The following is a 24,769-nucleotide window of genomic DNA, read 5'->3' as shown; positions in this document are numbered from 1 at the left end:
TGTGGCATGTAAGTCTACTAACTATGAATACATAGTGGGGTTGTTTCTGCTCAAGTTGTGGACAAGTGCAGAGAGCTGGGACTTAGTTCTGTGGATGCCCAGTAAAGACAGCACCATGCAGAAGAACTCATCAGCCTGCAAAGAACCCGACTCCAGCTGCTGAATCAGATCTATAGGGGCCTATCTATCAAGCTCTGAATGGACCTTGATGCCCCGGGTTTCTGGCGAGCCTGCAAAAGACCGCTGCTCCATAACCTGTCCGTCTGCTCTGAGCAGGCGGACAGACATCGCCGGAAATCAACCTGATCGAGTACGATCGGGTTGATTGACACCCCCTGCTGGCGGCCCATTGGCCGCGAGTCTGCAGGGGGCGGCGTTGCACCAGCAGCTGTTGTGAGCTGCTGGTGCAATGCTGAATATGGCGAGCGTATTCAGCGAGGTCTGGCGGACCTGATCCGCACTGTCGCATCAGGTCCGCCAGACTTTTTTAAATAGGGGCCATAGTCTGTACCAAAGTACAGACTGCAGATCTCTTCCTGATGATCAAATTTACCATAGGTCACTTACAATCAGATTTCTGTATGTTTTGTAACACCTTCTGACATATAAAAAGTTATATGTGTGCTGGGTTGACAACGGCCATCTTTGTTAAAGGCAACATAGAATGGAATTGTTCAGGAGAATTTATACTGTTTATGATTTTTCTTTTTTTTTTCTATTAAGTACAGTGGCTAACCGCAAGGCATACTGGGGTTAGGTGTTCCCAGCTGTGTGGCCTACAAAGTATCCAGCTGCACTGGGCTAAATTTTAGCAGCCAAGTGGAAGTGAGAACGCCAAATTTAAAGGGGCAGTATGCAAAAAATGCCGCCCCCCATCTTCCTCAAATATGTTGCCCTAGGCAGGGGCCTTGTTGGCCTAGGCCATAATATACATCTGATTTAAAGGGATATTAAACAGTATGAGATTTTATATACAATGTTTAATTAAAAAAACTTTACAATATACTTTATTTATTTTGTTCCCTTTAAAATATACTTAAATTATTTATTATGTTCCATTTTACTGTAATTTAAATGGTTGTTTTTCTAAATTCCATTGAGTTTCTAAAAAATAATGGGTGTCACCCATTAAGTTGCCCCTTATCTCTTTCCCTTGCTGAATGGAGAGATATAAAAGAGGCAAAAAAAGAGACTGTCCAAACAAATCTGTGTGTAAAAAAAATAATGTAAAAGGGATTCCACACACCTAGGGGTCGGCGAAACTGTCAAAATTACAATTTATTTGGTCGAACGAATAGTCCTGTGGACATTTGTTTTGGACAAACGAATGTCAATAAAAACAGAAAAACCCTTTAAATTCATTAAACTAATTTTCTTTCCGATTTTCGAATGTTACATAAATTTTTGAATGTTTATAATTATATTGAGTATCCACATTCGAAAATTTCGAATGTAACATTAAATTTTACTATTTAACTATTCTGAAGTTCAATAGTTCATATAGTAGGGAATTTAGTAAAATGATACATTATAGAAACAAATATATTTATTCAAACTTTTCTAATTCGTATAGTGCATAATTTGAATATTACATTTAAATGGACAGTATACACCAATTTTCTGGGTTTTGTATGTGTCTACTGGAAGTTACAAATAGTTGTAACACCCTTGGGAGTTCTCAGTGTATTTGGTTGGCTGAAGTGTGGCCACGGTTCTTTGGGGGTGGAGTCTGTGTGTTCCAAGGACAGGGAAGAGCAATGCAGTGTGTTGTCTTGCCATTTCTGGGAAGTCTTAGTCAATCTGAGGTTCCAGGGTAAAGTACTAGGACATAAGGATAGATAGATAGATAGATAGATAGATAGATAGATAGATAGATAGATAGATAGACCTATTATTTGTCCCAGACAGAGTGGGGTGGAAGTATATATTTTAAGAAGCAATGAGTACTTCTAATGGTTTACCATAGTCTATTTTCTACGATTGTATATTATTTTACAATACAAATATGATAAACAAAAAAGTAATCAATCATTTTAATTGTAATTTCAGATCAAATACATTTTTACAACCTCTTTGCTTTTCCTTAGATTTCAGATTTGCACCTAAATGATCCTGAATGTCGTGGCAGAGAAACCGAACACTCCTATATATTTAGTATTCAAACCAACTTCACAGACTGTGGGACTTTAATGGTAACAGAAAACACTAATTGATCATCTCTTTTTCCACTAATTTGATAGCAATTGAAATGCAAGGTTAACAGAATACCAAGTAAAAGTAAAATTGTCCAACTATAACAGCAGCATAGAACCCCATAATATGATGTACTAAAAAGAATATTGTTTCCAAAACTCAAAATAAAGGAATGTACAAGCCAGTCAAAACTGCTCAATACACCCAGAGCTTAAATCAATGAAAGAGACATGAAACCCAAATTTTTTTCTTTCATGATTCAGATAGAGCATACAATGTTAAACAATTTTCTTGTATTATCTCATCTGCTCATTATCTTAGTATCCTTTGTTGAAGAAGCAGCAATGCACTACTAGCTGAACACATCGGATGAGCCAATGACATGAGGCATATATCTGCAGCCATCAATCAGCATGTCCTGAGCCTACCTTGGTATGCTTTTCAACAAAGGATGCCAAGAGACCAAAACAAATCAGATAATAGAAGTAAAATTGGAAAATTGTTTGAAATTGTATGCTGTATCTGACTCATTAAAGAAAAATGTAAATTTATCTTGTAAGATGTATCCAGTCCACGGATCATCCATTACTTGTGGGATATTCTCATTCCCAACAGGAAGTTGCAAGAGGACACCCACAGCAGAGCTGTCTATATAGCTCCTCCCCTCACTACCATATCCAGTCATTCTCTTGCAACTCTCAACAAGCATGGAGGTAGTAAGAGATAAGTGGTGAAATGTAGCTGTTATTTTGCTTCAATCAAGAGTTTATTATTTTTAAATAGAACCGGAGTTGTGCTATTTTGTTCCAGGCAGGAAAAAAGAAGAATCTGCCTGGGATTTCTATGATCTTAGCAGGTTGTAACTAAGATCCATTGCTGTTCTCACACATGTCTGAAGAGAGAGATAACTTCAGCGGGGGAATGGCGTGCAGGTTATCCTGCTATGAGGTATGTGCAGTTAAGATTTTTCTAGAAGATGAAATGAAGGCTAGAAAATGCTGCTGATACCAAATTTATGTAAGGTAAGCCTGAATACAGTGATTTAATAGCGACTGGTATCATGCTTACTTTCTGAGGTAAAACTCTTTTATATTTACAATATAAAACGTTTGCTGGCATGTTTAAACGTTTTTATATATACTTTGGTGATAAAACTTTATTGGGGCCTAGTTTTTTTCCACATGACTGGCTTAAATTTGCCTAGAAACAGTTCCCTGAGGCTTTCCACTGTGTTACTATGAGTGGGAGGGGCCTAGTTTAGTGCTTTTGTGTGCATTAACTATTACAGACTGAGACATCCAGGCGTTCCCTGAATGCTACAGGACATCTCTAAAGGGCTTTTAGGCTTCCAAAATCGTTTGTTGGGGAAGGTAAGCCCACAGCAAGGCTGTGGCTGTTTGGTGTGACTGTTAAAAAACGTCTATATCGTTTTTTTGATCCGGTTTTTGAACTAAGGGGTTAATCATCCATTTGCAAGTGGGTGCAATGCTCTGTTAGCTTATTATACACACTGCAAAAATTTTGTTTTTCAAATTCTGACAAAATTTGTTTCTCTTAAAGGCACAGTACCGTTTTTTATATTTGCTTGTTAACTTGATTTAAAGTGTTTTCCAAGCTTGCTAGTCTCATTGCTAGTCTGTATAAACATGTCTGACATAGAGGAAACTCCTTGTTCATTATGTTTAAAAGCCATGGTGGAACCCCCTCTTAGAATGTGTACCAAATGTACTGATTTCACTTTAAGCAATAAAGATCATATTCTGTCTTTAAAAAATGTATCACCAGAGGAATCTGTCGAGGGGGAAGTTATGCCGACTAACTCTCCCCACGTGTCAGATCCTTTGACTCACGCTCAAGGGACTCACGCTCAAATGGCGCCAAGTACATCCAGGGCGCCCATAGCGTTTACTTTACAAGACATGGCGGCAGTCATGGATAATACACTGTCAGCGGTATTAGCCAGACTACCTGTATTTAGAGGAAAGCGAGATAGCTCTGGAGTTAGACGAAATACAGAGCATACTGACGCTTTAAGAACTATGTCTGATACTGCCTCACAATATGCAGAAGCTGAAGAAGGAGAGCTTCTTTATGTGGGTGATATTTCTGATTTAGGGAAGATGATGCAACCTGATTCTGATATTTCTACATTTAAATTTAAGCTTGAACACCTCTGCGTGTTACTCAGGGAGGTTTTAGCTGCTCTGAATGACTGTGATACAATTGCAGTGCCAGAGAAATTGTGTAGACTGGATAAATACTATGCAGTGCCGGTGTGTACTGATGTTTTTCCAATACCTAAAAGGTTTACAGAAATTATTACTAAGGAATGGGATAGACCAGGTGTGCCGTTCTCTCCCCCTCCTGTTTTTAGAAAAATGTTTCCAATAGACGCCACCACACGGGACTTATGGCAGACAGTTCCTAAGGTGGAGGGAGCAGTTTCTACTCTAGCAAAGCGTACTACTATCCCTGTCGAGGACAGTTGTGCTTTCTTAGATCCAATGGATAAAAAGTTAGAGGGTTACCTTAAGAAAATGTTTATTCAACAAGGTTTTATCCTACAGCCCCTTGCATGCATTGCGCCTGTCACTGCTGCTGCGGCGTTCTGGTTTGAGTCTCTGGAAGAGGCTTTACAGGTAGCGACTCCATTGGATGAAATACTTGACAAGCTTAGAGCACTTAAGCTAGCCAATTCTTTTGTTTCTGATGCCATTGTTCATTTGACTAAACTAACGGCTAAGAATTCTGGTTTTGCTATCCAGGCACGCAGAGCGCTATGGCTTAAATCATGGTCAGCTGACGTTACTTCAAAATCGAAGCTGCTTAACATTCCCTTCAAGGGGCAGACCCTATTCGGGCCTGGTTTGAAGGAGATTATTGCTGATATCACTGGAGGAAAGGGTCATGCCCTTCCTCAGGATAGGTCCAAACCAAGGGCCAAACAGTCTAATTTTCGTGCCTTTCGAAACTTCAAGGCAAGTGCGGCATCAACTTCCTCTAATGCAAAACAAGAGGGAACTTTTGCTCAGTCCAAGACGGTTTGGAGACCTAACCAGACCTGGAACAAGTGTAAGCAGGCCAAAAAACCTGCTGCTGCCTCTAAGACAGCATGAAGGAACGGCCCCCTATCCGGTAATGGATCTAGTAGGGGGCAGACTTTCGCTCTTCACCCAGGCGTGGGCAAGAGATGTTCAGGATCCCTGGGCATTGGAAATTATATCCCAAGGATATCTTCTGGACTTCAAGGCTTCCCCCCCAAAAGGGAGATTTCACCTTTCACAATTATCTGCAAACCAGATAAAGAGAGAGGCATTCTTACACTGTGTACAAGACCTCCTAGTTATGGGAGTGATCCATCCAGTCCCAAAGGAGGAACAGGGACAGGGATTTTACTCAAATCTGTTTGTGGTTCCCAAAAAAGAGGGAACCTTCAGACCAATTTTGGATCTAAAGATCTTAAACAAATTCCTCAGAGTTCCATCATTCAAGATGGAGACTATTCGTACCATCCTACCTATGATCCAGGAGGGTCAATACATGGCGGTCCTAAGGCCACGGGGCATAGCAGTGGCCCCTTATTTAAACGACATCCTGATTCAGGCGTCAAACTTCCAAATTGCCAAGTCTCATACGGACATAGTGTTGGCATTTCTGAGGTCGCATGGGTGGAAGGTGAACGAAAAAAAGAGTTCTCTATCCCCCCTCACAAGAGTTTCCTTCCTAGGGACTCTGATAGATTCTGTAGAAATGAAAATTTACCTGACGGAGTCCAGGTTATCAAAACTTCTAAATTCCTGCAGTGTTCTTTATTCCATTCCTCGCCCTTTGATGGCTCTGTGCATGGAAGTAATAGGCTTAATGGTAGCGGCAATGGACATAGTGCCGTTTGCACGCCTACATCTCAGACCGCTGCAACTATGCATGCTCAGTCAGTGGAATGGGGATTACACAGATTTGTCCCCTTTACTGAATCTGGACCAAGAGACCAGGGATTCTCTTCTCTGGTGGCTATCTCGGGTCCATCTGTCCAAAGGTATGACCTTTCGCAGGCCAGATTGGACAATTGTAATGACAGATGCCAGCCTTCTAGGTTGGGGTGCAGTCTGGAACTCCCTGAAGGCTCAGGGATCGTGGACTCAGGAGGAGTCACTCCTTCCAATAAACATTCTGGAACTAACAGCGATATTCAATGCTCTTCAGGCTTGGCCTCATCTAGCGACGATGAGGTTCATCAGATTTCAGTTGGACAACATCACGACTGTGGCTTACATCAACCATCAAGGGGGAACAAGGAGTTCCCTAGCGATGTTAGAAGTCTCAAAGATAATTCGCTGGGCAGAGATTCACTCTTGCCACCTATCAGCTATCCATATCCCAGGTGTAGAGAACTGGGAGGCGGATTTTCTAAGTCATCAGACTTTTCATCCGGGGGAGTGGGAACTCCATCCGGAGGTGTTTGCACAATTGGTTCTTCATTGGGGCGAACCAGAACTGGATCTCATGGCGTCTCGCCAGAAGGCCAAGCTTCCTTGTTACGGATCCAGGTCCAGGGACCCCAAGGCAACGCTGATAGATGCTCTAGCAGCACCTTGGTCCTTCAACCTGGCTTATGTGTTTCCACCGTTTCCTCTGCTCCCTCGTCTGATTGCCAAAGTCAAGCAGGAGAGAGCATCAGTGATCTTGATAGCACCTGCGTGGCCACGCAGGACTTGGTATGCAGATCTGGTGGACATGTCCTCCTTTCCACCATGGACTCTGCCGCTGAGACAGGACCTTCTACTTCAAGGTCCTTTCAACCATCCAAATCTAATTTCTCTGAGGCTGACTGCCTGGAGATTGAACGCTTGATTTTATCAAAGCGTGGTTTCTCCGAGTCAGTCATTGATACCTTGATTCAGGCAGGGAAGCCTGTCACCAGGAAAATATATAATAAAATATGGCGTAAAAATCTTTATTGGTGTGAATCTAAGGGCTACTCGTGGAGTAAGGAGGATTGGAGAAAGGATTGTCAGCTAGTTCCTTAAAGGGACAGATTTCTGCGCTATCTATTCTTTTGCACAAGCGTCTGGCGGATGCTCCAGACGTTCAGGCATTTTGTCAGGCTTTAGTTAGAATCAAGCCTGTGTTTAAACCTGTTGCTCCACCTTGGAGCTTAAATTTGGTTCTTAAAGTTCTTCAGGGGGTTCCGTTTGAACCTCTTCATTCCATAGATATCAAACTTTTATCTTGGAAAGTTCTTTTTTTGGTAGCTATTTCCTCGGCTCGTAGAGTTTCTGAGTTATCTGCCTTACAATGTGATTCTCCTTATCTGATCTTCCATGCAGATAAGGTAGTTCTGCGTACCAAACCTGGGTTTTTACCTAAGGTGGTATCTAATAAGAATATCAATCAGGAGATTGTTGTTCCGTCTTTGTGTCCTAATCCTTCTTCAAAGAAGGAGCGTCTATTACACAATCTGGACGTGGTTCGTGCTTTAAAGTTTTACTTACAAGCTACTAAAGATTTTCGTCAAACATCTGCTTTGTTTGTTGTCTACTTTGGACAGAGGAGAGGTCAAAAGGCTTTGGCAACCTCTCTTTCTTTTGGCTAAGAAGCATAATCCGCTTAGCCTATGAGACTGCTGGCCAGCAGCCTCCAGAAAGGATTACAGCTCATTCCACTAGAGCTGTGGCTTCCACATGGGCCTTTAAAAATGAAGCTTCTGTTGAACAGATTTGCAAGGCGGCGACTTGGTCTTCGCTTCATACTTTTTCAAAATTCTACAAATTTGATACTTTTGCTTCTTCGGAGGCTATTTTTGGGAGAAAGGTTTTACAGGCAGTGGTACCTTCCGTTTAAGTACCTGCCTTGTCCCTCCCTTCATCCGTGTACTTTATCTTTGGTATTGGTATCCCACAAGTAATGGATGATCTGTGGACTGGATACACCTTACAAGAGAAAACATAATTTATGCTTACCTGATAAATTTATTTCTCTTGTGGTGTATCCAGTCCACGGCCCGCCCTGTCATTTTAAGGCAGGTATTTTTTTATTTTAAACTACAGTCACCACTGCACCCTATGGTTTCTCCTTTCTCTGCTTGTTTTTCGGTCGAATGACTGGATATGGTAGTGAGGGGAGGAGCTATATAGACAGCTCTGCTGTGGGTGTCCTCTTGCAACTTCCTGTTGGGAATGAGAATATCCCACAAGTAATGGATGATCCGTGGACTGGATACACCACAAGAGAAATAAATTTATCAGGTAAGCATAAATTATATTTTCCCAAAACCTCTCTTTTAAATAAGTGCTATCACCCTCAGGCACAAAAAGTTCTAACCCTTTCAAATGTTCATCCATCTGGACATTCTGAAAATAAATCTAAAGTGCTTATAACAGTGCACAACATGGATCTTCATCTTTAATATACTTAAAGGGACACTGAACCCAATTTTTTTTCTTTTGTGATTCAGATAGGGCATGCAATTTTCTAATTTACTCCTATTATCAAATTTTCTTCATTCTCTTGTTATCTTTATTTGAAAATAAGAATGTAAGTTTAGATGCTGGCCCATTTTTGTTGAACAACCTGGGTTGTTCTTGCTGATTGGTGGATAAAATCACCCACAAATAAACAAGTGCTGTCCAGGGCACTGAACCAAAAAATTGGATGGCTCCTTAGCTTAGATGCCTTCTTTTTCAAATAAAGATAGCAAGAGAGAAAATTGATAATAGGAGTAAATTAGAAAGTTGCTTAAAATTGCATGCTCTATCTGAATCACGAAAGAAAAAATTTGGGTTCAGTGTGCCTTTAAGATGCTCTCTAATTGCTGGTTTGATATCCCTTGTTGTTTTCCTCATGTACTAAAGAGAATACTCATAACAAGTTAAAGGACATTAAAGGACACTACATACATTTCATGCACCTCCCTCTAATCACGAGTGCCGCCATTTTGGAACCAAGGTTACACTGCAGGTATCTGAAGAAGGTAAAAAAACAAATGAGCACTTGAATGCAGTGAAAGATAGTTATCAACATGCCGGCACATATAACTAGAGGGAGGCAGGGAATAACCTCAATACTATGCTTATAACATGTATTTAGTGTTTAATGTCCCTTTAAGAAATTCACAACACTCATACGCCTAGATTTAGAGTTCTGCGTTAGCCGTCAAAACCAGCGTTAAGAGCTCCTAACGCTGCTTTTTACCGCCCGCTGGTATTTAGAGTCAGTCAGGAAAGGGTCTAACGTTCACTTTCCAGACGCAACTTTTCCATACCGCAGATCCCCTTACGCCAATTGCGTATCCTATCTTTTCAATGGGATCTTCCTAACGCCAGTATTTAGAGTCTTGGCTGAAGTGAGCAGTAGAGCCTCTACCGACAAGACTCCAGCCGCAGAAAAAAGTCAGGAGTTAAGAGCTTTATGGGCTAATGCAGGTTTATAAAGCTCTTAACTACTGTGCTCTAAAGTACACTAACACCCATAAACTACCTATGTACCCCTAAACCGAGGTCCCCCCACATCGCCGCCACTTCAAGTATTAACCCCTAATCTGCCGACCGGACCTCGCTGCTACTCTAATAAATGAATTAACCCCTAAAGCTAAGTCTAACCCTAACACCCCCCTAAGTTAAATATAATTTAAATCTAACGAAATAAATTATTTCTTATTAAATAAATTAATCCTATTTAAAGCTAAATACTTACCTGTAAAATAAACCCTAATATAGCTACAATATAACAAATAATTATATTGTAGCTATTTTAGCATTTATATTTATTTTACAGGCAACTTTGTATTTATTTTAACTAGGTACAATAGCTATTAAATAGTTATTTACTATTTAATAGCTACCTAGTTAAAATAATTACAAAATTACCTGTAAAATAAATCCTAACCTAAGTTACAATTAAACCTAACACTACACTATCAATAAATTAATTAACTAAACTACCTACAATTACCTACAATTAAATCAACTAAACTAAAATACAAAAACAAACAGACACTAAATTACAAAAAATAAAAAAAGATTACAAGAATTTTAAACTAATTACACCTACTCTAAGCCCCCTAAAAAAATAACAAAGCCCCCCAAAATAAAAAAATGCCCTACCCTATTCTAAAATAAAAAGTTAACAGCTCTATTACCTTACCAGCCCTTAAAAGGGCTTTTTGCGGGGCATGCCCCAAAGAAATCAGCTCTTTTGCCTGTAAAAAAAAACATACAATACCCCCCCAACATTACAACCCACCACCCACATACCCCTAATCTAACCCACCCACACCCCCCTTAAAAAACCTAACACTAAGCCCCTGAAGATCTCCCTACCTTGTATTCACCCAGCCGGGTATCACCGATCCGTCCAGAAGAGGGTCCGAAGTCTTCATCCTATCCGGCAAGAAGAGGTCCTCCAGAGGGTCCGAAGTCTTCATCCTATCCAGCAAGAAGAGGTCCTCCAGAGGGTCCAAAGTCTTCATCCAGACGGCATCTTCTATCTTTTTCCATCCGGAGTGGAGCGGGTCCATCTTGAAGCAGCCGACGCGGAGCCATCCTTCCTCACCGACGGACTAACGACGAATGAAGGTTCCTTTAAATGACGTCATCCAAGATGGCGTCCATCGAATTCTGATTGGCTGATAGGATTCTATCAGCCAATCGGAATTAAGTTAGGAAAAATCTGATTGGCTGATTCAATCAGACGATCAGATTGAAGTTCAATCTGATTGGCTGATTGGATCAGCCAATCAGATTGAGCTTGCATTCTATTGGCTGTTCCGATCAGCCAATAGAATGCGAGCTCAATCTGATTGGCTGATCCAATCAGCCAATCGGATTGAACTTGAATCTGATTGGCTGATTCAATCAGCCAATCAGATTTTTCCTACCTTAATTCCGATTGGCTGATAGAATCCTATCAGCCAATCGGAATTCGAGGGACACCATCTTGGATGACGTCATTTAAAGGAACCTTCATTCGTCGTTAGTCCGTCGGTGAAGAAGGATGGCTCCGCGTCGGCTGCTTCAAGATGGACCCGCTCCGCTCCGGATGGAAGAAGATAGAAGATGCCGCCTGGATGAAGACTTTGGACCCTCTGGAGGACCTCTTCTTGCCGGATAGGATGAAGACTTCGGACCCTCTTCTGGACGGATCGGTGATACCCGGCTGGGTGAATACAAGGTAGGGAGATCTTCAGGGGCTTAGTGTTAGGTTTTTTAAGGGGGTGGGTTAGATTAGGGGTATGTGGGTGGTGGGTTGTAATGTTGGGGGGGGTATTGTATGTTTTTACAGGCAAAAGAGCTGATTTCTTTGGGGCATGCCCCGCAAAAAGCCCTTTTAAGGGCTGGTAAGGTAATAGAGCTGTTAACTTTTTATTTTAGAATAGGGTAGGGCATTTTTTTATTTTGGGGGGCTTTGTTATTTTTTTAGGGGGCTTAGAGTAGGTGTAATTAGTTTAAAATTCTTGTAATCTTTTTTTATTTTTTGTAATTTAGTGTTTTTTGTTTTTTTGTAATTTAGTTTAGTTGATTTAATTGTAGGTAATTGTAGGTAGTTTAGTTAATTAATTTATTGATAGTGTAGTGTTAGGTTTAATTGTAACTTAGGTTAGGATTTATTTTACAGGTAATTTTGTAATTATTTTAACTAGGTAGCTATTAAATAGTAAATAACTATTTAATAGCTATTGTACCTAGTTAAGATAAATACAAAGTTGCCTGTAAAATAAATATAAATGCTAAAATAGCTACAATATAATTATTCGTTATATTGTAGCTATATTAGGGTTTATTTTACAGCTAAGTATTTAGCTTTAAATAGGATTAATTTATTTAATAAGAAATAATTTATTTTGTTAGATTTAAATTATATTTAACTTAGGGGGGTGTTAGTGTTAGGGTTAGACTTAGCTTTAGGGGTCAATACATTTATTAGAGTAGCGGCGAGGTCCGGTCGGCAGATTAGGGGTTAATACTTGAAGTTAGGTGGCGGCGATGTTAGGGAGGGCAGATTAGGGGTTAATACTATTTATTATAGGGGTTGCGAGGCGGGAGTGAGGCGGTTTAGGGGTTAATACATTTATTATAGTGGCGGCGAGGTCCGGTCGGCAGATTAGGGGTTAATAAGTGTAGGTAAGGTAGCAGCGACGTTGGGGGGGCAGATTAGGGGTTAATAAATATAATGTAGGTGTCGGCGACGTTGGGGGCAGCAGATTAGGGGTTCATAGGGATAACGTAGGTTGCGGCGGTGTCCGGAGTGGCAGATTAGGGGTTAATAATATAATGCAGGTGTCAGCGATAGCGGGGGCGGCAGATTAGGGGTTAATAAGTGTAAGGTTAGGGGTGTTTAGACTCGGGGTTCATGTTAGGGTGTTAGGTGCAGAAACTGTTTCCCCATAGGAAACAATGGGGCTGCGTTAGGAGCTGAACGCTGCTTTTTTGCAGGTGTTAGGTTTTTTTTTCAGCTCAAACTGCCCCATTGTTTCCTATGGGGAAATCGTGCACAAGCACGTTTTTCAAGCTGGCCGCTACCGTAAGCAACGCTGGTATTTAGAGTTGAAGTGGAGGTAAATTATGCTCTACGCTCCCTTTTTGGAGCCTAACGCAGCCCTTCAGAGAACTCTAAATACCAGCGTTATTTAAAAGGTGCGGGGGGAAAAAACACGCGTAGCTAACGCACCCCTTTGGCCGCAAAGCTCTAAATCTAGGCATTAAAAATCCAGTTGTCATAGCATTTAGTGAAGTGACCCTTACCCTTCTTCATTGTACATTGGATGTTTGTATTGGATTAATCATCTATTCTATTACTTTTGTTTGGGTTCTATTGAATTTTATATGGGATATATTTCACAAGTGTAAAATAGGGTGCCTCTTAGATTGTCATTCACAGTTGGTTAAAAAAAGCTTAATATTTATTTGATGGAAGTAAAGATCTCTCTTATTATCAGATAGCCACTCTACAAAATCTACAACTATAAAACCAAGAGGTTTATCCTCCTTTATCACCGATCACTGAGGGAATAACACATTAACCAAAGTTTTATACCTGGTGTAATGAACCTGAGACAAAACAGTTTTTCAATTTGTCATAAGCATAAAGAATAGGGAGTTAAAGGGACATTAAACATTTTCAGATGGTAATATAAAATTATAAATTATAAATTATATATATATATATATATATATATATATATATATATATATATATATACACACAGTATATATAAACAACTCTGCAATATACTTTCATTATTTATTTTGTCCCCTTTTCCTGTAATTCCATTCCGAAATTGTGAGCTTTTCAGGTCCTGCTAGAAATGGATGTGCAGTGTTATATTCTACACAGCCATTGGCGGCACACTCTAGTGATCTATTTATAACTGTCCCTAATTGGCCACAGCAGAGAAGGTAACCTAAGTTACAACATGGCAGCTCCCATTGTTTTATAGGCACTAAAACTTTACACTTATTTTGTCAATATTTATAAACAGCTAATGAAACTAAAAAATCTATCTACATGTTATTCTCATACTAATCTTTTCTTTAAATGCATCATTCTATCTAGCATTTATTGAATGTCCCTTTAAAGGGATATTAAACTCATTGTAATATAAAGGCCTAGATGGAGAACAAAATTTTGCTTTCGTGAGCGAGATGTTTGCGCTTCATTCAGTAATACCAGCACACGCAAATGTGCTCTGGTATTACAAGTTAGGCGCAATGCTAACAAGAGCGCGCTTTCATATGCTCCAATGGCAGCCTCGTTCTCATACCATGAGACACAGCAAAGCACCTAGCGCAGTGCATGGGGTAATTTGTGCAGCGTCGAGCAGCAAATGAAAAATATATATGTATATCAATTTATACATATATATGTATGTGTTTAGATGTGTATATACACATATTAACACATAGATATATGTGTAAGAAAATACAAACAGAGTCCCCATAGACCACAATGTAAAGGCACTTTTTAGTGCCGTTTTTTCTTTCATATAGGTGGCAAGAGTCCAAGAGCTAGTGACGTATAGGATATACATTCCCACCAGGAGGGGGCAAAGTTTCCCAAACCTCAAAATGCCTATACATACACCTCCCACCTCACTCATACCTTAGTTTTACAAACTTTGCCTCCTATTGAGGTGGTGAAGCAAGATGTGCTTGATTTCTTCTACGATAGGCGCTTCTAAGCATTTTGAAGCCCAATTCCTCTCAGAGTACAGTGTTTGTCAGAGGGATGTGAATGGAGTATCTGCCTAATGATGCCATGTTTTCACCTATGGGAAATCTATTCTAAGGCTCTCTGTAATCAGTCGCAGCCAATCGGAATTGAAGGGACGCCATCTTGGATGATGTCACTTAAAGGAACCGTCATTGTTCAAGAAGACGTCGGATGAAGAGTATGCTCCGCGTCGGATGTCTAGAAGATGGAGCCGCTCCACGCTGGATGGATGAAGATAGAAGATGCCGTCTGGATGAAGACTTCTGCCCGTCTGGAGGACTACTTCTGCCCGTCTGGAGGATCACTTCTGCCGGCATCGTTGAGGACTTCGGCCCAGTTGGGTGAAGACGTCTCCCGGTAAGGTGATCTTCAGGGGGTTAATGTTAGGTTTTTTTAAGGGGGGATTGGGTGGGTTTTAGAGAAGGGTTGGTTGTGTGGGTGGTGGGTTTTAATGTTGGGGGGGAATTGTAATTTTTTTTCAGGTAAAAGAGCTGATTACTTTGGGGCAATGCCCCGCAAAAGGCCCTTTTAAGGGCTATTTGTAGGGCTTTTTTATTTGAGGGGGAGCTTTTTTTATTTTGTTAGGGGGATTAGATTAGGTGTAATTAGTTTAAAAAATATTATTTTCTGTAATTTAGTGTGGTTTTTCTTGTACTTTAGATAATTTTATTTAATTGTAATTAATTGTATTTAATTTAGGTAATTAATTTAATTATAGTGTAGTGTTAGGTGTAATTGTAACTTAGGTTAGGTTTTTTTTTACAGGTAAATTTGTCTTTATTTTAACTATGTAGTTATTAAATAGTTAATAACTATTTAATAACTATTGTACCTAGTTAAAATAAATACAAAGTTGCCTGTAAAATAAAAATAAACCCTAAGCTAGCTACAATGTAACTATTAGTTATATTGTAGCTATCTTAGGGTTTATTTTATAGGTATGTATTTAGTTTTAAATAGGAATTATTTAGTTAATTGTAGTAATTTTATTTAGATTTATTTAAATTATATTTAAGTTAGGGGGGTTAGGGTTAGGCTTAGGTTTAGGGGTTAATAACTTTATTATAGTGGTGGCGACGTTGTGGGCGGCAGATTAGGGGTTAATAAATGTAGTTAGGTTGCAGCGACATCGGGGGCGGCAGATTAGGGGTTACTAATATAATGTAGGTGTCGGTGATGTCGGGGCGGCAGATTAGGGGTTAATAAGTGTAAGATTAGGGGTGTTTAGACTCTGGGTTCATGTTAGGGTGTTAGGTGTAGACATAACTTTTATTTCCCCATAGGAATAAATGGGGCTGTGTTAGGAGCTTTACGCTGCTTTTTTGCAGGTGTTAGGTTTTTTTTCAGTCGGCTCTCCCCCATTGATTCCTATGGGGAAATCGTGCACAAGCACGTTCAGCCAGCTCATCGCTAACGTAAGCAGCGCTGGCATTGAGGTGAGATGTGGAGCAAAATTTTGCTCTTCGCTCACTTTTTTGCGGTTAACGCCGGGTTTGTAAAAACCCGTAATACCAGCGCTGTCTGTAAGTGAGCGGTGAGCATAAACTGCTTGTTAGCGCCGCACAGCTTCTAACGCAAAACTCGTAATCTAGGCGTATTTTTTTAGGAAGTTTATTTAAATATTTTTTTCTTACCTGGGGTTCCAGTTCTTTCAAATTTTACTTTGTTTTCCAAAATTTTCACGGGCAAACTAGGCTTGCGAGGACGCAAAATGCTGTTTTTTATTGCGTCATTCTTGATGCGAAAATTTTTGGCGCGAGGTTGCGCCTATAGTGACGCAAGTCTCGTAATTTCCTGCGTCTTTGTAGACGTTAGTTTATTTCCCGCAAAGTCGTGCTTGTTATGACGCGAGTTGCGTCATTTCCTGGTGTTAGCTTTGGCGCCAAAAATGTTCACTTCCTTTTGCCTAATGCGTCATACTTGGCGCCAAAATTTTTATTATATTACCCCTTTTCCTTTAATGCTTCTTGCTCTCTTTTTATTATAGGGAGCTATGTTGCTTGCTTTGTTGCATATTATTTTAGCATAAGCATTTTTTCCCATTCCTGAAACTGCTATATGAGGAAATTGGATATTTTGTTTAAATGTTATTTTTTTTCTTTTTACATTTTGCAAGATGTCTCAGACTGATCCTGCCTCTGATGTAACTGTAGGAAGCATGCTGCATGAACACAGTTCAACCAAAGCTAAGTGTGTTTGTTGTAAACAAGCTGATGTTATTTCTTCAGCTCAATTATGTGGCATTTGTCATGACAAGCTATTGCATGCTGATAATGTTTCTATTAGTACAAATACATTGTCTGTTGTTCCTTCAACGTCTAATGTACATGATATTCCTGCAGATATGAAGAATTATATTGCTGCAGCTATAGAGAAGGCTATGTCTGCTATTCCGCATTCAAATAAACGTAAAAGGCCTTTTAAAACTTTTCATAAATCTTATGAAATTTGTATTGATGGACAACATACTGAACTATCCTCTGCTGATGAGGATCTCTCTGGTTCAGAGGATCCTGCATCAGACACTGAAATTGCCAAATCTTCTTATCTTTTTAAGATTAAATATATTTGTTCTATGTGGAAGGATGTTTTGTTTACTTTGGGTATTGAAGAATCTAGTCCTCTTGATAACAAAGCCAGTAAAGGTTTAAATTCTGATTTTAAACCTGCTGAGGTTACGCCTGAGGTTTTTCTTATTCCAGATGCTATCTCTGATATGATTACTAAAGAATGGTCTAAACCTGGTACTTCTTTTAACCCTTCTTCTAGGTTTAAGAAGTTGTATCCTTTACCTGTGGCTAATTTGAAGTTTTGGGAAAAAGTCCCTAAAGTTGATGGGGCTATTTCCACTCTTGCCAAATGTACTACTATTCCTATGGAAGATAGTACTTCTTTTAAGGATCCTTTAAACAGGAAGATTGAATCTTATATCAGAAAAGCTTATTTACATTCTGGCTATATTCTTAGACCTGCCATTTCTATGGCTGATGTGGCTGCTGCTTCAACTTTGTGGTTGGACAGCTTAGCACAACAGGTAGATCCTGATATGTCTAGCATTGTTCTTTTGCTTCAACATGCTAATAATTTCATTTGTGATGTTATATTTGATGTCATTAAGATCAATGTTAAATCTATGTCTATTTTAGCTAGAAAAACTTTATGGCTTAAATCATGGAATGCTGACATGGTGTCTAAATCTAGATTACTATCTCTATCTTTCCAGGGTAATAATTTATTTGGTTCTCAATTGGATTCTATTTTTTCCACTATCACTGGGGGGAAGGGAGTTTTTCAGCCCGAAGATAAAAAGTCAATGGGGCCTATTTATCAAGCTCCGTATGGAGCTTGAAGGCCCGTGTTTCAAAAACGTCACTAGCTCATGGACTCTTGTCACTATGAAAGAAATGAATCAGGTAAGTTCTTACATAAATTATGTTTTTTTTTTCTAACACCACATATCCCCTCATTTTAACCCCTTATAAATGCTTTGTGCAGTTTTTAAAAAATAAAGATGATAATATTTTTATTTAAAGAAAGGAACTGTACACATTATTTTGGGGGCAATTGGGGCAATTTTTTTTAATTTACCAGAGGTCTGACCTCTGGTTAATTGCGCAAAGCACAAAGTTCTCCCACAAGCTCATGGGAGAATTAATCAGCCACTTTTAATGGCTTGTTATTTAACATCCGTCCGTAAACGGGAACATTTGCCCCTTTACAGGCACATGTTAAAATAGCGCTCCACTTATAATCTAGCCCAAAATATTTAATTATGTGTAGTTAAAAAAATGTAATATAATTTCATTTTTTATTTTGTCTCATTTTCCTGTAATTAAACTCTAAATTGTTTCATAGCATCGCCAGATAGCTTTGGGTGGCACCCAAAGTGCCCTTTCCCCCGTGTAGGTAGGCCATATGATCTCAAATCCCAAGTATCATCTACTATGGGCAGAACTTAGCTCTGGTGCAGTTGGGATGGTGCCACTTGTCTCAAATAGTTCTAAGGGTTAAGCATGTTCAAATGCTGCCATCCATGATATATGCTGTACCCCTATAGTCATGTAAATAAAGTACCAGTAATGGTCTTATTTCACCCAAGTTGGTCTGGGTGAATTATTAGACTAGGTTTTGGTTGTAGCATTTCAAACCTTTTATTTTAAATTAAACAATGGATAGAAATAGCTGCCACTGTTATCACTGTTATTAATAAACAACAGATAACAGTCATGATGTAATTTCTATCAGTTGTAACTGGTGACTTTTTATGTTAGTTAGGCAGAATACTCCATCTATTAATGTCGCTCTCTATTTTATATTTTGAATGGTGTTTCCTCTACTTCTCACACACCCTAATATATTTCCTAATTTTATTAAATATATATCACTTTACAATAAAGTACAGTTGTAGTAGATTAATCTCTCTGCTGTTCAGTCCTCTTGTGTTCATTTGCTCTCTGCTGTTCAATTGCTCTCTATCTCTGCAGATCAACTCAGTCTCTGCTGTTCAATTTTCTCTTTGCTGACAATCCATCCTCACTCCCAAGTCACACAGACTTCTCCCGCCTCCTTTTACACATATCCCATTGTCCGCTATCTCAGCATGCAGAGAATTGTAGTTCCCAGGCTGCAGAGCTGCTAACAGCTGCAAATATTGAATGCCATAGCGCTGCAATAGATATAACAATAAATCCAGCACAAGTGTTGTGCATTTATAATAAACAATGAAATAAGTATACATTCATAATTTTAAAAAATGGGATATTCTTTCAAAAAGTTCTGGGGACAAAGAGACAGTGTGTTATAAAAACCCACATGACAATCACGTTAAAAACAGTCACCTAGATTACGAGTTTTGAGCGCTATAGGAAAAGATTGCAACAAAAGTTGCGTTATTTAACCCCCTATAGCACTGCCATTACAAGTTTAAAAAAAAAAACAGCTTGCGCGGGCGATATGGAGATTTTGAGCTCCATACCGCACCAAAAACAAGCGATGTTTTGACATGCTTGTGCACGGTTTCCCCATAGACATCAATGGGGAGAGCCGGCAAAAAAAAAAGTCTAACACCTGCGATCGCTGAAACAAAAGCTCCGTAACGCAGCCCCATTGATGTCTATGGGGAAAAAGAAAACAGTTTAAACCTAACACCCTAACATAAACCCAGAGTCTAAACACCCCCAATCTGCTGCCCCCGACATCGCCGACACCTAAATAATGTTATTAACCCCTAATCTGCCGCTCCCGATATTGCGGCCACTATACTAAATTTATTGACCCCTGTTCCGCCGCACCCCAACATCGCCGCAACAATATTAAAGTTATTAACCCCTATTCCGCCGTTCCACAACATCGCCGCAACTAAATAAAGTTATTTAGGGCTGCTAAAATCCTATTGGCTGTTCAAATCAGCTCTCATTCTATTGGCTAATTTGAAGCCCTAATTCCTATTGGCTGATTAAAATTTTTCAGCCAATAGAAATGCAAGGGACGCTCCGCACCAGATGTCTTCAGGATGGACCCGCTCTGTGCCTCCAGGATCAAGATAGAAGATGCCGCCTGGATGAAGACTTTTTGCTGCTTGGATCAGGACTTCGCCGCCGGGATAAAGATTGAAGAGGCCGTCTGGATGAAGACTTCTCACCGCCTGGATCAGGACTTCAACTCCGGGATGAAGATCGTTCAAGCGGGAATTCAAAAACTGTAAGTGGATCGTCGGGGGGGGGGGGGTAGTGTTTTTTTAAGGGTTTATTGGGTGGGTTTTATTTTTTAGTTAAGGGTCTGGGCAGTACAAGAGCTAAATGCCCTTTTAAGGGCAATGCCCATACAAATGCCCTTTTCAGGGCAATGGGTAGCTTAGAATTTTTAGAATTAGGTTTTTTTATTTTGGGGGGTTGGTTGGGTGGTGGGTTTTACTGTTGGGAGGAGTGTTTGTATTTTTTTTTTACAGGTAAAAGAGCTGTTTAACTTAGAGCAATGCCCTACAAAAGGCCCTTTTTTTAAGGGCCATTGGTAGTTTATTGTATGCTAGGGGTTTTTTTTTATTTTGGGTGGGCTTTTTTATTTTGATAGGGCTATTAGATTAGGTGTAATTATTTTTTAATTTTGGATGATTTCATCTGTTATTTTCTGTAATTTAGTGTTTGTTATTTTTTGTAACTTAGTATTTTTTTGTTTTTGTATTTACTTTGTAATTTTTAGAGTAGTGTTAGGATTTTTTTAATGTGTAGTTTAGTTTAATTTAATTGGTAGTTAGTTTAATTTTAGTTTAATAATTATATTAGTTTGTTAGTTTAAACTTAGTTTTTTTAATTTGACAAGTACATTTTAATTTAATTTAAAGGGACAGTCTAGGCCAAAATAAACTTTCATGATTCAGATAGAGCATGTAATTTTAAACAATTTTCCAATTTACTTTTATCACCAATTTTGCTTTGTTCTCTTGGTATTCTTAGTTGAAAGCTTAACCTAGGAGGTTCATATGCTAATTTCTTAGACCTTGAAGGCCACCTCTTTTCAGAATGCATTTTAACAGTTTTTCACCACTAGAGGGTGTTAGTTCACGTGTTTCATATAGATAACACTGTGCTCATGCATGTGAAGTTATCTGGGAGCAGGCACTGATTGGCTAAACTGCAAGTCTGTCAAAAGAACTGAAATAAAGGGGCAGTTTGCAGAGGCTTAGATACAAGATAATCACAGAGGTTAAAAGTATATTAATATAACTGTGTTGGTTATGCAAACCTGGGGAATGGGTAATAAAGGGATTATCTATCTTTTAAAACAATAAACATTCTGGTGTAGACTGTCCCTTTAAGCTAAGGGAATTGTAAATTTAATATAAACTTAGGGGGGCATTAGGTTTAATTTAGTTTATTTCTATGTGGGGGCTTTTCGGTTTAGGGGTTAATAGTTTAGTTTAGTATATTTCATTGTGGGGGGGCTTGCAGTTTAGGGGTTTATAGGTCTATTATAGCGGCGGCGGTGTAGGGCTTCATAACTTTAGTATAGTGGGGGAGATGAGGGCGGACGGCAGATTAGGGGTTAATAATATTTAAATAGTGTATGCGATGCGGGAGGGTGGCGGTTTAGGGGTTAATAACTTTAGTATAGTGGTGAGGATGCCAGGGAGTGGCGGAAAAGGGGTTAATATTTTTTTAAAGCGGCGATATTGGGAGCGGCAGATTAGGGGTTAATATATTTATTACAGTGTTTGTGATGCGGGAGGGCCTCGGTTTAGGGGTTAATAGGTAGTTTATGGGTGTTAGTGTGCTTTTTAACACTTTAGTTTTGAGTTTTATGTTACAGCTTTATAGCGTAAAACTCATAACTACTGACTTTAGATGGCATTATGGATTTTGTTGTTTTAGGCTGTAACGCTCGCTTTTTAGCCAGAACGCAAAACTCATAATACCAGCACTATGGGAATCCCATGAAAAAAATTAATTTCTATGAGTTCGGTACTGACGTTGCGTTACAGGCTAAAAGGCTTGCAGTACAGCTATACTGACAAGACTTGTAATGGCTGCGTTAGGGAAAATGATGCGTTATGGGCCACAACGCTGCTATTTGACTCATAACGCACAACTCGTAATCTAGGTGAGTGTGTAAACTTCAATTGAAGGGAAGGTTATCCATTAGCATAGCACAATATTGATATGAAATCCTTGTTCTGAAGAGCTTACAATCTATTTATTTAGCAGTACTGCAGACCTAGACATAGGGTGGCAATTGGGTAGGTGTTTGTGCCAAACAATATGTTTCCAAAGTAGCATCATTAGCAAGACAGCTATTTGACCTATTTGATTGCTTATTTAATATCCAAACGGTTGTGTTAGCAATTTTCTTAGTACCTACATCCCACATCAGTACATTCCAAACATTCTTATCATTATCTAGGCTCTAGGAGACGTCTGAATCTAGCTGCAGGAAATACATTATTATTATTTTTTACTAATGACATTTCTATATCACTAGTGTGGGGAAAATGTCAAAGGGAGTACCACAGTAAACTTATAAATGTTGCCTTAAAAACATTTTATAAATGATATAAGCAAATTATTTTGTAGCCTTAGGCAGGTTAGGCCTCCCAAATGGAAAATATAAATAAGATCTAATACAGTTAGTTATACTTTTGCTAAGTCAGGTTAGTGCACAGACAAAAGAAGTTAGGGCGCTAGCCAGCTAAAGATATCAAGTCTACTCGTAAAAGTGAAAAATAATAATAATAATATTTATTAAAAGCTAAATAGCTAATATCACAGTATCTTCATAAAAAGGAGGGGCGTCTCCCATAAATGTTTGATTTGATTATACAATGAATCAATTGCAATATAAACATTTTTTATAGTATCAAGTTCACATAAGTTAACAAGTATCAACTGCACAGATACTACTCAGTAGTTATTAGTTTCCAATAGAGGTTCAGAAATATCTCTGCGTGAGACCAAAGTCTTACTTTTGCCGTTTAGCATATACCACCAAATGATCGTGTGCTATATCAGATTATGCAGTTCTCAGAAAGCAGCAGGTCCCCACAACGATAAGTTGAAGGATGGCAAAGAGTATACCTCTAAAACAAAAACAACTTGATTCCTGTTAGACACAATATTTGACACAGTCTTTTGTGAAATTAATGGTACCTGTACTCCTCTTGCTCTCAAGATGATTCCGGGAGTGTATTACACTCTTGTCTCCTTCAGGGATTCACTTGTTGCTCTCTCAGCAGATCTTGCAATCGGGAGTTCACTCCGTGTGAACGATAGCGTCTGACGTTACGGGTGACACTCACGGATAGTATTGTTTCTGCAGCTGAAGTTTACCTGCTTGCTGATTACAAACTGTGATGTTGCAGCGGTACACCTTCGCTGCACTTACTGTATTTAGTATTTACACCTCAATGAAAAATTACTTTAAAAAAATAATTCTATAATGTATTTACGTTTTACCATAGTGCCAATTAGATTACAGTCGCTCCAATATGTACTTCTATAATTTTTGTATAATTTCTTAATACGTACGCGTCATATACCATCTAACCAAAATCTTAATAATTCTATTATATCATTTAATATATATGACTTATGTATTCCTAAAACATTTTTTTGCCATACTTTAAACATAAATTGACAATCAAATCCCCTATATCAATTTTCTGTGTAGTTCAATAATACTCTGTTTTGTTGAGAAATCAGTAATTTATACATAATTGATAACGTTTTTCAGAGGGACTTGTTAAGAAAAAAAATTCTAATTGACTCAAAGGCCGTGTTAGCAGATTTCTATATTTATGAGTATATATAAAAATAAAATGTGTGCATATTTATAGCAAATATTGAACATAGAACCTTTAAGAACAAATTCATCAAATTTAAGGGTTTTCTTACCTAATAAGTCAAATATTTAATTAACCTGTCATGCATATTTCTCTCTATAATAAATTTCCCAGAACAGAGATCAGAATTGTTAATTAAAGAAAGCCTTGGTGACAAAATAGTGGATAAATCTGGAAAAATGTTTTACATTTTAACCTAAATATAATTCCTCCTTGACAGTGGGATATTCTTTAATTAAAAGTATTCTTTTCTTTGGATCTAACCAGCAGAGATTACACACTCGGCTAATCCCAAATATGGCAGTATCTATCTGTACCCATATTTTTTCTTGTAGCAATTAGCCCAATCAAAAATCCTCTATAAAGCAATTGCATATTTACAATAAATCAAATTTGACACATCAAAATCCCAGCACAGCACAGCACATTTCTAAGCCTATATAGATATGCTACCCAGTGGAATTTTTTAAATTGTACATACAGTCATGTCCGATCAAGGCCTCTAAACATATGAAAGCTGATATTCAAGAAAACATATTAAGATCAAATTAATTATTTCCTTTGCATTTCAGGCTTCTGACGATTCCCATATTGTGTTCATCAACACTATACACAGTAACTCCTCTGATGTTGTCACAAGGTCATATATCAATATTACGTTTTCATGCCGCTATCCTATCAACTACATGGTACAGCAGCCACATGGAGAGAACCGGATTAGTGTCGATATTAGGTAAACATTTTCTATGCATTAAGGAAATGCTTTACTGAATCAATGGTGTGAATTCCAAGCAATTAAAATTGACAGGTTAAGTGCAGACTGCAGAATTTACTTTGCAATATTCAAGAGAGCCGTTATTTGCACACTCAAGACTCCTGTTGTTAATTGGCCTCGGCAGATCAGTTATGGGAAACCTAAGTTACAACATGGCAGCAAACATTACTTTATGGAGACTACAACTTTACAATAATGATAAAAATGGGTTTCAAATGAATTGGAATGCATTCAAATTTCAGAATTTAAAAACATTATGAAAA

At 38.7% G+C, this 24,769-nt stretch overlaps 1 protein-coding gene across 1 annotated transcript in view; it reads left to right on the top strand.

Annotated features, from left to right (window-relative positions):
• The window catches only part of LOC128655699 (pancreatic secretory granule membrane major glycoprotein GP2-like), a 94,787-nt gene that overhangs the window by 51,869 nt on the left and 18,149 nt on the right, over positions 1–24,769 (top strand). The window contains exons 3-4 of the mRNA XM_053709278.1: positions 2,088–2,192; positions 24,304–24,464. Of these exons, the coding sequence (XP_053565253.1) occupies positions 2,088–2,192; positions 24,304–24,464 (266 nt within the window). The remainder of the gene's footprint in view (positions 1–2,087; positions 2,193–24,303; positions 24,465–24,769) is intronic.

Source organism: Bombina bombina, chromosome 4 (genome assembly GCF_027579735.1).
Source record: "Bombina bombina isolate aBomBom1 chromosome 4, aBomBom1.pri, whole genome shotgun sequence".
NCBI classification, from domain to species: Eukaryota; Metazoa; Chordata; class Amphibia; order Anura; family Bombinatoridae; genus Bombina; species Bombina bombina.
The sequence above is the reverse complement of the archived record's forward strand: the minus strand, read 5'-3'. Positions and strand labels throughout refer to the sequence as shown.